Source organism: Brachyhypopomus gauderio, chromosome 18, assembly GCF_052324685.1.
Source record: "Brachyhypopomus gauderio isolate BG-103 chromosome 18, BGAUD_0.2, whole genome shotgun sequence".
In the NCBI taxonomy this organism is placed as follows: Eukaryota; Metazoa; Chordata; class Actinopteri; order Gymnotiformes; family Hypopomidae; genus Brachyhypopomus; species Brachyhypopomus gauderio.
Genome location: NC_135228.1, coordinates 6,405,813 through 6,416,843, shown reverse-complemented (window position 1 = coordinate 6,416,843; position 11,031 = coordinate 6,405,813). Strand labels below are relative to the sequence as shown.

The 11,031-nt window shown below is 46.3% G+C and overlaps 1 protein-coding gene across 2 annotated transcripts in view; it reads right to left on the bottom strand.

Moving 5' to 3' along the window:
* The window catches only part of thbs4b (thrombospondin 4b), a 14,886-nt gene extending 11,203 nt beyond the window's left edge, over nt 1-3,683 (bottom strand). For both annotated transcript variants that reach the window (XM_076979538.1, XM_076979539.1), the window contains exons 1-4: nt 3,311-3,683; nt 633-830; nt 206-489; nt 1-102 (exon numbers count right to left, since the gene is read on the bottom strand). The exon at nt 1-102 is cut by the window's left edge and continues 1 nt beyond it. In XM_076979538.1, coding sequence (XP_076835653.1) covers nt 1-102; nt 206-489; nt 633-830; nt 3,311-3,383 — 657 coding nt within the window. In that variant the 5' untranslated portion in view covers nt 3,384-3,683. The remainder of the gene's footprint in view (nt 103-205; nt 490-632; nt 831-3,310) is intronic.
* Nucleotides 3,684-11,031: the final 7,348 nt, after the last annotated feature.

Here is an 11,031-nt window from a genome sequence, read left to right as displayed (position 1 = left end):
GAGTGCCTGGACGGAGTCACTTTGGTGGGCGTGGCAGTTCTGCAGTGATAAAACATTCTCCAGCGTATCACCATAGGCCAGCTTCAGCTCCTCTAGCTCCTCCTACCAAACAAGGCAGATGGTGATGGTCTATTAGTGTGTGTGTGTGTGTGTGTGTGTGTGTGTGTGTGTGTGTGTGTGTGTGTGTGTGTGTGTGTGGACTTACCTGAGCCTTTCCCTGCATGGTTTTAAGCTCCACCCCCTGGTTGCTGTCGATCCCATTGAACACTGCTGGCAAATCTCTCAGCGTTTCCACCAATCGGCAGTCCAGATACAACTCCAGCCCTGGTGCGGGCAGCTCACCCTGCCCAGGTGGGAACGCCCCCTGCCCAGGCACCTCCAGGCCCTTCAGGTGGATAAGGAGGCGGTGCTTCTCTCCGTCCGCCATTTTGAGGTTGTTGAAGGTGACTGTGGCCATCCTGCGATCGCTGCGCAGGTAACGCAGTGTAGCTACAGAGAGAGAGGGAAAGAGAGAGAGAGAGAGAGAGAGAGAGAGAAAGAGAGAAAGAGAGAGAGAGAAAGAGTAAAAGGGTAAAAAACATCCTCCAACATGGCGGTGTTTTTTCCGAGCCCTGGCTGGGACGCCTCCTCACCCTTGTTGATCTTCCCCATCACGACGAACTCGAAGTACTTGGTGTTGTCTCGGGGGTCGTAGAGGACGAAGACGGCACCCCCGCTGCGAGGCTGCAGGCGGAACGTGGCCAGCAGGAAGAGCTCGGTCACCCCCTGCTCCGCCAGCGCCCCCCCCAGGAGATCCGGCAGGCAGTCGGGAGACGTCAGCAGGTTGTACACTGCGGGAGCGAAAGACACGTGTGTCAGACCGGCATGCTCTCCTCTTCGACGACGAGATGACGTCTCCGCTAGTGTCTCGCCGAAAACCGCGGCTGGAAGATCAGAGTCGAGGTTTTCTAGGGTGAAGTCATAGCAAACTGAAACTAATGGCTGCTGTTTGCTCATAAAAATTCACATGGCCTTCGGGCAGAGCTTCATGTAGCTGCTACGTGGTCTGAAACCTCATTTGGGGGGTTTTTTGCTACTAGATACCAGGTACGCCGGTCTTAAACCTGCAGACAGCCAGTCGGCACCATCAACAGGAGCACAGCGGAGCATAGAATACAGGGAAACGTAAAATGATTAATAGCATAGCAATAAAAATAGTAATAAAAAATGAAACAAATAAAGTTCATTTGCCGTCATTCAAATAAGATTCGGCAGGAAAAATGTAAAGCAGTGGTAAACGGGGGAATTTTTATTCGTTTTCTTGTAAAAATTCATTTTGAAGACACTTATTTCTGGGAAATATGAAAGTGGTCTGGGAGAACTGAATGTGAGAACCGCGGACTGAATCGATCTGCCCCATCTCCAGTCTACGTCTAGATGTTTCGAATTCAGATCGTCCTGTGATATGTTGCCATTTAAGATTTCCTGAGGTAGGCTCCGGGTCCGATTCAGTAGCGCTGATGTCATTGGCCAAGACTGCAAATACAGATGTTAGTTGTTATGGCGATGGCCGCTGGCCATTAGCAGAACAAGCCAGTGATTCTGTAGCCTGTTAAAAGGTGCGCGTAGGTCGGCAACAGCATCCTCCTCCTGGACTCTGCATCACCCGGACCGGCCCAGGAGGTTGCAGGCGGGAAAGCGACCCGAAGCCCGGCCCCTGGGGGCCCCTGCTTTTTCCAGCCCTTTTCTCACAGATCCCCACCTGTGTGTTACTGCGGAGTCTGAAATGTCAGTTTCCTGAACGCACTAAAGCGGCTGCCAACGTCGGCGTGTCTGTTGGCTGACTACTGTTGGTCCAGCCACTGTAATAATAAAAAAAGGAACGCCTTTTTTGGGTGTCCCCTGGACTACTGTGATGTCCAGAACTGTTTTCTGTTGCTTAACATACAGTTTGAAAGCACTTCTCAGAATTCACTTTTTAAAAGCTTTTGGAGAATACTGAAAGATTCAGGCAATTTGGATTCAAATGCTTTAGTGTGTCTGGCCCGCTTGGATCTAAGAGCCAATGACCAAACCACCCTGAGCCTGAAGTAACACACTCTGTACTGAGTATATAATTATTCACGACTCAGGACCTCTAAAATCTAAACGAACAAACCACTCCGGCCCCTAGAGGGATTTCTTTTAGCTTTTCTTTGCATCTCCCTCTTCTCCTGTTCTCCTCTTCTCTTTTTGTTTCATCCTTCTATCTTGAGGCATGAATGATGGACAGCAGAAGCTTGAGGTCAACCACTTTTAACCAATCAGAGCTCTCCACCAGCTTCTCTGACCAATCGCGGCTCTGTTCTGGTTTGAGCTGGTACACTGAAGGTTGTTTGCATGCAGACAGTTAGTGATTGCTAACATATGTGCCTCCGTTGTGTGTGAGCATGTACGGGTGTGCGTTGCAGTTCAAACCCACATGACTATAAAATAAGGGTGAAATTAAAACAAATATCTTATTTATGTTGCATTAGACTTTTTTTACAGTCTAATGATAGCACACTTGCATGCACACACAACTATAATAGTAATAATAATAGTAATACAATGCAGCTGAATTATTGGACCAGTATGTATTTACTAGGTAGACTGTGTGTGTGTGTGTGTGTGTGTGTGTGTGTGTGTGTGTGTGTGTGTGTGTGTGTGTGTGTGTGTGCGCGTGTGTGAGAGAGAGTTCAAGGATAGACTTATGTCAGCATTTGTGTTGTTTTGAATATAATGTAATCATTTGATTGTGTGATGACTTTAGCACGACTGATTAGCAGGAACCTACACTAAGCAATGGTAATATGTACACAAAATCTCTCTCTCTCTCTCACTCACTCACACACACTCTCTCACTCACGCACACACATACACTCAAACACACACACATACACACAGTCTGTCTTTTTCACTCCTTTAAACACATGTATACACACAGAAAGCTCACAAATATGCATGCCACCAATTACCAGCAACCAGTTACCAGTGCCAGTATTTACTAGAGTTGGGCTTATATATGGGCTTATATGAGTTAAATAATTATAAGCTTCTTAAATCCCCATCAGCTAAAGAAGTCAAGACTACAGACCATCATAACACATGTAAAAGGTAAATAAACAGAGAGGAAGAGATAGAAGGAAAAATATCAAAGAAAGAAAGACAGTAAAATGGAGTGAGCGCTTATACAGCACAGAACGAACGAAAGAGACTGAAGGACAGCTGTGTGTCTGAGATGCTAACGCAGCACTAAAGGTAAAGTACAGTGTCAGGATGCATTATAAGGCATCGCATAAGTTGTACTCACCAGTTGACTGAGCGTCCGCATGTAAGTTTAGGCTCAGGAACAGAAGCACGGTTGCAAGAAACATCCTTTTCATCCTTTACACGCACTCAAACGTGCCGGTCTCTGTGTGTGAATTGTTCTTGTGAAGTCTGTCAGCTTGATTAGGATATATTCACTGGTTTAAGTATGACTGGTTTAAGTGTATATCCTATGACCTAACTCTCCCTGTAAACCGGGTGTGTGTTCTGAAGTTTTGCTTTCTTTCAAAGTTCTCTCAGTATGTCTAAGGAGAAAGAGAGTTATGTCTGCCTCTGTGTGTATTTAATGGTATGTGGGTGTATGAGTATGTGTGTGGGGGTGTAAAAGAGTGAAGTAACAAGGTGTCCATCACATTACAACAGCTGTTGTGGGTGGGATTATGAGTTTAACAGACAGCCCCATGCTGTGTAGGCGGGGCCAGGAGCGGTGGCATCTAATTGGCTGCCTTGAGACACGTCTGCGACCTTATTGGTGCATTTTATGATAGTGCATTTGTTTCCCATTTGTCTCTCTTTTTATCATCTCTCTCTCTTTCTCTCTATTCCCCCGTCACCTTTCGTTATGTTCTCATGATTTCATTTATTTTCTTTACTTTGTAATTGACAGGCGTTTAAATATACTTCTACTATGGCAGGATTTGGTGATAAAATATTAGATTGAGTGTTGCTGTAATGTTCTGTCAGATTGTTCGGTAATAAATCAAAATAAATTGCTGTGATCTAGTGTACAAAAAATTCAGTCAAGCAAACCCCGGAATAGCCAAAAAGCTCTAATTCAGCCACTGGGATAACTTAAATCGTGCATTGCAGTAGTTGACGACATCATTGGTGGAAAGGGTGGTTACGTGTTCTGATGAGAGCGTCTGTTATCGGGGGAGAGGCAGACGGTTCTCCGGATGCTGTCCGGGGGGAATGTGGGGAGCGAGTTCCAGCTGTCTGTCTTCCTTCTTCATCTTGGTGGTTTTCTGGCGATTCTGGTCATTCACATGAATTGACAGAGAGCTGCTCAAAGTGCCGGAGGAGCTGTGAGGTCTCCATGTCCGTGAGGACTGCTGGACAAGAGGCCTGTTGATCACGTTCTCAACTCTCACCTCGTTGCTTTGGTGCGGTAATAAAGACTGTAAAGTGCAACACATACTCGGATAGCTAGAACGTTAGGACCATCCGTCTGCTCTCGTTACAGTGGTTAATGACATAATCCCAGCAGCCTATTCCTTGATCAGAGGCTGAAGAGAGTGTGTGTGTGTGTGTTTTCTGAAATTATAGTCTTTAGCAGAGTCTGCTCTGTCATTACAATCGTCCAAGGCACTGTGGGTACGTCTAGACCCAGGTGGGCCGGAATTCTGATTCTCTGTGTGTGCTGGTGTGTCTGTGTGTGTGTATGTGTGTGTGTGTGTGTGTGTGTGTGTGTGTGTGTGTGTGTGTGTGTGTGTGTGTGTGTGTGTGTGTGTGTGTGTGTGTGTGCGTGTGTGTGTTAAAAGTGAAGGAACAGTCTGTCTTTGGATGTCTGGCTGTGTTGAAACTGTCAGTAGAATGGCAGGAAAATGAGACACACACACACACATACACACACACACACACACACACACACACACTCACACACACACACACAGTGTCCTTTTGTTCCCACAGTATAATGGTGTACTGGGATGCTGTCAGCTTAGAGTAAGAATACCCTCCTAATGATTTTTACATATGTGTGTGTGTGGTGTGTGTGTGTGGTGTGAGCAAGAGAGACACAGACAGAGAGAGAGTGAAAGTATATAATATACGGTATGTTTGATATGTGATATTAGGTCACATGTATGCATCTGTGCTTGTTTGAATAGTCAGACTTCATGTGTGCTGGATATGGCACCCTGACAGTGTGTGTGTGTGTGTGTGTGTGTGTGTGTGTGTGTGTGTGTGTGTGTGTGTGTGTGTGTGTGTGTGTGTGTGTGTGTGATGACTCCAGCATGCGCTTCTGTGCCTCTGTAGTGGTGATTTTAACAGTGCGTTAAATGGGACGTGTTCAGGGATCTGTAAGCACTCAGAGAGCCCTGGCAGGAGGGCAGTGGGTTTGCACACTCTCAGCTGCTGTAGGGCAGCAGACCCAGTCCTGACCTGTGCTAGCATTCCCCAGGGGAAGTGAACCATTAAATGGGTCTATCGCGCCCTGCTCTGGGGCAGCAGAGTTACCGCTGCCTTGATCCGGGGCAGTAGAAGGCTAGCCCTACTCTGAAAGAGTTCAAGCTGGTTTTGTTTGATGACTTTTTCAGTGGGTCGTCACTGTCCGCTTGGACTGACAAGACCTACCGACCTGATAAGAGCCCTAAACCAAACATACTCACTCACTCACTCACTCACTCACTCACTCACTCACTCACTCACTCACTCACTCACTCACTCACTCACCCTCCCTCCCTCCCTCCCTCCATATTGAGTTGACTCCAGCTTATAAATGACAAATTAAGTAAAGAAAGACCCACCAGTATGAGGTTCCTCTCATCAACCTGAGTGAGCTCCACTTCAGATGGCCTATCCACACTTTAATGCTCTCATGTAAACGTTTGTGATTGGTGCTCAGTACCATTTCAGTTCCTGATGTGCACAGCTAGAAACAAAACAGAAACCCTGAGACGTAAACACCCACGCCAATAAAAGTGAGCCATTTCTCTTTTGCCTGCATGCTAACAGTCGCGTTGCATTTCAGTATTAGCATATGTTTGTGGTTGTGTGATGGAATAGCAGGTGATTAGAGCAGCTTCATTCCTCTCTGCATCCAGCTACAGCCACACTTCCCACTCCAAATCCTCATCTGTAGATCTGTGTGTGTGTGTGTGTGTGTGTGTGTGTGTGTGTGTGTGTGTGTGTGTGTGTGTGTGTGTGTGTGTGTGAGAGAGAGAGAGAGGGGCTACATGTGTATATGAAAGAAACAGAACAGATTAATGAGTAATAGCTCACATGGAACCAATTACCTGGGTAGTCAGTTCCTCTTTCTGACTGTCTATCTCATTCAAATGAACACACACACACACACACATACACACATACACACACACACACACACACACACACACACACACACACACAGTGCACCATGTGTTTGGAAGGTGTGATGGAAAAAGAACAAAGCCGCTTGAGGCAGTGGAGTAGATTAGTCATGTGACCCGGCAAATCCCTGGTCCAGTGACAAACCCACATGTGCATACACACACACACACACACACACACAAGCTCACCACATTACCTAAACATTACGGCATCAGTATTCAACAACCTTCATTGTGTACCGTCATAATCAAACACTGCACAAGCCCACACCAGGTCCAGCCATCTGATATCCACCGATTGGTTTGCACAGATTTCACAGACACCATCTTGAGTCCTACTTAAAATGCTTTGTGCTGCACCTCTCTTGTGAAAGAATTCACGAGTCATCGTGCTACTAACATTGCCAGAAAGTTACAAAGGAGGCTGAATGACCAACTTAAAAAAAAGATCCTGGAATAATAAAGGAAAATAACAGAATGTGTAAGACGTAGTGTTGCTGTTTGTAATGGCTGTACTTTAACAATGGAATGAGGAAACCACAGATTTATTAGAGTATAAACACTGATCTAGGATCAGGTGCTCTTTCAGTACTAGATTAATTATTAGAAGGCCAAATTCATAGCTGGCAAAAGGCGCTGATCTAACGTATTTCATAAAGACAAGGCAGTGGAACCAAGAACTGAATGGGACGTGTGTATAATGAAAACCCACACAGGGGTGCTCGCAGTAGACTTCAGTGCTAAATGCAGAAGCTGACAGATATCGCTGTACAGGACGTGGACCTTTTCTGTGTGTTTGGGTGGAGGTCTGTCAGCAAGGTGCTTCTGAAGCCGTGTGACGTGACCCAGGCCGCTTTCAAACGTCCAGGCATTTAGAGCTAAATGTTCGTTTGGTGAGTTTGTAACATATCAAAGAGTGTAGAGGTTTGTTTGAAGGAATTCTCCACTGTTCCTCAACCTAATCTCTATAGCTATGTGTTATAAAACAAGGCAGTTTTGATGCATTCAATCCCACCCAAACGATTTGACTTGACAACCACTTTGCAAGGCAAGCCCAAGAGACAAGTAAATAATATAGCCATAACATAACCTTAACATAACCATAATATAACCATAATATAACTATAATCTGTTACATATTTACTACATCTCGTATCTTTTCTCCGAGGTTCACCTGGAGAGTAATATTGCAGTCGGAGCCTACAATACCAGCATCGCTGCCCCGACACGGAATGAAAGCCTGGCATTCATCAACAGACATTTACAGTGACAATATCAAAACCCAGAACTTTCATTTTTACCTTTACTTAGTCTGATTGTGTGATTTGTGTGTGACTTGTGTATTTGTCAGTATTTAGTGTAATCTGTGTTAACGGGCCGCCCAATGGAGGATGGGTTCCCTTTTGAGTCTTGGTTCTCCCAAGGTTTCTTCCTATTCCCCACCATCATAGGGAGTTTTTCCTCGCCACTGTCGCCTTTGGCTTGCTCATTAGGGTTCTGGACCCATAGTATTGTTAACCTTTTAAATCCTGTAAAGCGCTTTGTGACAACATGTGTTGTGGAAAGCGCTATATAAATAAACTTTGATTGATTGATAATATAACCATAATATTAACATAATAATAATATAACCATAATACAACCCTGCTGCCCTGTTAAGCCTCAAACCTGTATTTTCTCGGTCTGTGTCTTGACTGGTAGAATCAGGGCTCACAGACGTGGGCGTATAGCACGCTTTAGTAATGGATTCATGACCACCAATGCCTGAATATTCAATCAATGCCTGAACATTCAAACAATGCTTGAACATTCAAACCATGCATGAGTATTGAAACTATGCCTGAAGATTCAAAAATCCCTGCCTGTCATTAAAAAAGAGGTCAGAGTGAGATTTAGGCATAGTCTTAGCTTTATTTAGCTATATAAAAGTCAATGAAAATACCAGTCAAAGATATTAATGTGAAACATCATGCATGTGTGTTTTAATGACTTTCACAGGGACTGAAGTAAATATTCAGGAAATTGTGCAGATTCCCAGACATTTGTTCCTGTTCAGACTTCAGATTGCTGTTTAAGCTTACATCTTGACAAGCAGAACCAGAACAAAATGGCAGACGTTTTAAAAACAGTGTTATCAGTTCCCTCTCAGGCAGTCCAGCCTATCTGAGATCTCAGTCTGAATAATGTTGACACAGTAGGACTGTATGGTAATCAGTTTTAAATGAGCTCTATACGAGTAGATGGACTAGTTTACTGGTAGTTGAGAGTCCCTACTTTACTTACTGTTAGATTTTTGCACAATATAAAACACACAAAATGTAAATAACATAACATACAGTGCAGGTAGAAACTAAAATCTAATGTGAGCTTATATAAAGTGTTACGGTGACAGTCCCGGACCCTTCCCTGTGGGCGTGCCGCTACGTTGTCTGCGTGCTGTTATGTCCATGTATGTACTTCCGTGGGTGTGGGTTGTTTGTGAGCGTGTTCGTAGTCGCACCTGTGCCTTGTCTCGAGGTCACGTGGGTCTGTGTAATTCACCTATTTAATGTGCGTTCGCGCAGTGTCTTGTGCTCGTCTTTGTCTAAAGTTTCGTGCCAGTGTTTGTGTTTTGTGTCCTCGCTCGTCGTGCCTCCTCCCTCGAGCGTGACATAAAGCCTCTACCATGAATCAAAAACATATTATAACATATAACATATAAAATATTATAACATATTATAACAGGAACACACACACACGACATAGGCGCCAGGCTGCGCGCCAGGAGAAGGGCGAGTAGGGGAGAGAGACCGGGAGCTACTGGTGCTGCAGGCGCTGTGGTGGGCGGTGTTCCTCTTGCCCCTGCTGAATACCCTCCACCGGGCGCAGTGCGGCTGGCGGACGTGCCCGGTGCAGCGCGGCTGGCGGACGTGCCCGGTGCAGCACGGCTGGCGAACTCTCCCCCCAGCTGGTCGTATGGGCAGTCCATCTCGCTCCACGACCCTCCTCTGGAGTTGACAGTGGGCGCTTCCACTTCCATGTCCGTCGCCTCACTGTCCTGGCTCCAGTTCATGGGCTGCTCCGGGCTGCCACCCCGGGAGCAGTCCATGCTCTCTCCTTCAGAGCGATTAGAGGACGGGGTCCGCCTCCCTTTAGCCTTCTCGGCCGACAGTTCCGAGGGGGGAGGGCTCTCCTCTTCCTCCTCGGCATACGAGCCCTCGGACGGAGGGTAATCCCCGTATTCCCCCTCCCCATCGTCTTCATCGGGGTCTTCCTCCCCGCCTTTCCCTACGGTGGCAGAGGGACCTACGGGCGGAGGGAGGTAATCCTCCTCCTCCGACTCCTCTTCTTCTTCTTCGCCGTAGTCGATGGTGGTGTCCTCGCTCACCGACGGAGGGTAGTCCTCCTCCCCTTCTCCACCATAGTCAATGGTGGAGGCGTCGTCTAGAGACGGGGGGTAGTCCTCTACCTCCTCCTCCGAGTCTTCTGACCCGAACTCGCTCTCTGGGGTGGCACCTATAACACAGGAACCCACCCGCAGAGGCGAGGGGGCGCGGGAAGGCGAAGGGTGTAGCTGCCACCATAGACGCACCGCCCCCTCACGGAACATTTTCGCTGTCTCGGGGTCCCTGCTGTCGAGCCCCCGAGCCGCGGCCAGTTGTTGAGCGCACACGGGGTCCTGCTCAAGCTGTTCCAGCGTGGGCGTGTTCTCCTGGTGCGGGGCTTCGTGGCGCGGGGGGGAGGAAGAAGCGCGGTGACGCCGCTTGCTGGGGCGCTGTGCCTTCTTCGGCCGGGTGGCATAGCCTGGCATGGTTAGGGTGTCTCTGATGGCTCGTCGTTCTGTGACGCTCGGGGCTGGACGAAGGACGAGACACGGGAATCCTTGTCTACTGACGTCACGGTACTTTATTTACAAATAAAGCGCACAAAGCACACGAAGAACATGGACTCAATCACAACAACGTGTAAACCATAGACAACGACGAGCACAGGACACTGCGCGAGCGCACATTATATAGACAAACCACATTAGCCCCACGTGATTACGAGACGATTCACAGGTGAGACTTATTAATCACATGACAAAACCCCAACCACGGAGATCCACTGACGCAGACAAAGCACGTGGACAACGTTGACACACGCCCAAAAGGGAGGGGCCGGGGTCCTCAACGTGACAAGTATGAAAGATATGGATAAATAAGATTATAATAAAGAGTAGGAAGAGTTATTGTTCACTTACTAGAAATCTTGCTCATTTAATAAAAAACAATAAGCAACCCCAGTTCAGATCCAGATACACTGGGTACCTATCCATATTAATAATAATAATAATAATAATAATAATAAGAAGAAGAAGAAGAAGAAGAAGTAGAAGAAGAAGAAAAGTCTTTTTATATTTGTATAGCACATTTCATAAATACATGCAACACAAAGTGCTTTTAAGTATTAATAATAAAAAAAAACTATTTAAAAACTATTTCTAAAGTTTAAAGGTCAGCAGTGTCCAGCTACTAAGTTATGGCAACAACAAACTAAAGTATAAACTAAATCACACATCGTAAGCTATAGCAGTACAAGACTCTGAGGTTTTAGAGGCTGTTCACATTGCTCATGTGAAAATGACCAGTGTAAAAAGTATCATGTAGGTTCTGAAGACTGGAAAATTACTACCAGACCATTTTGATGAGAA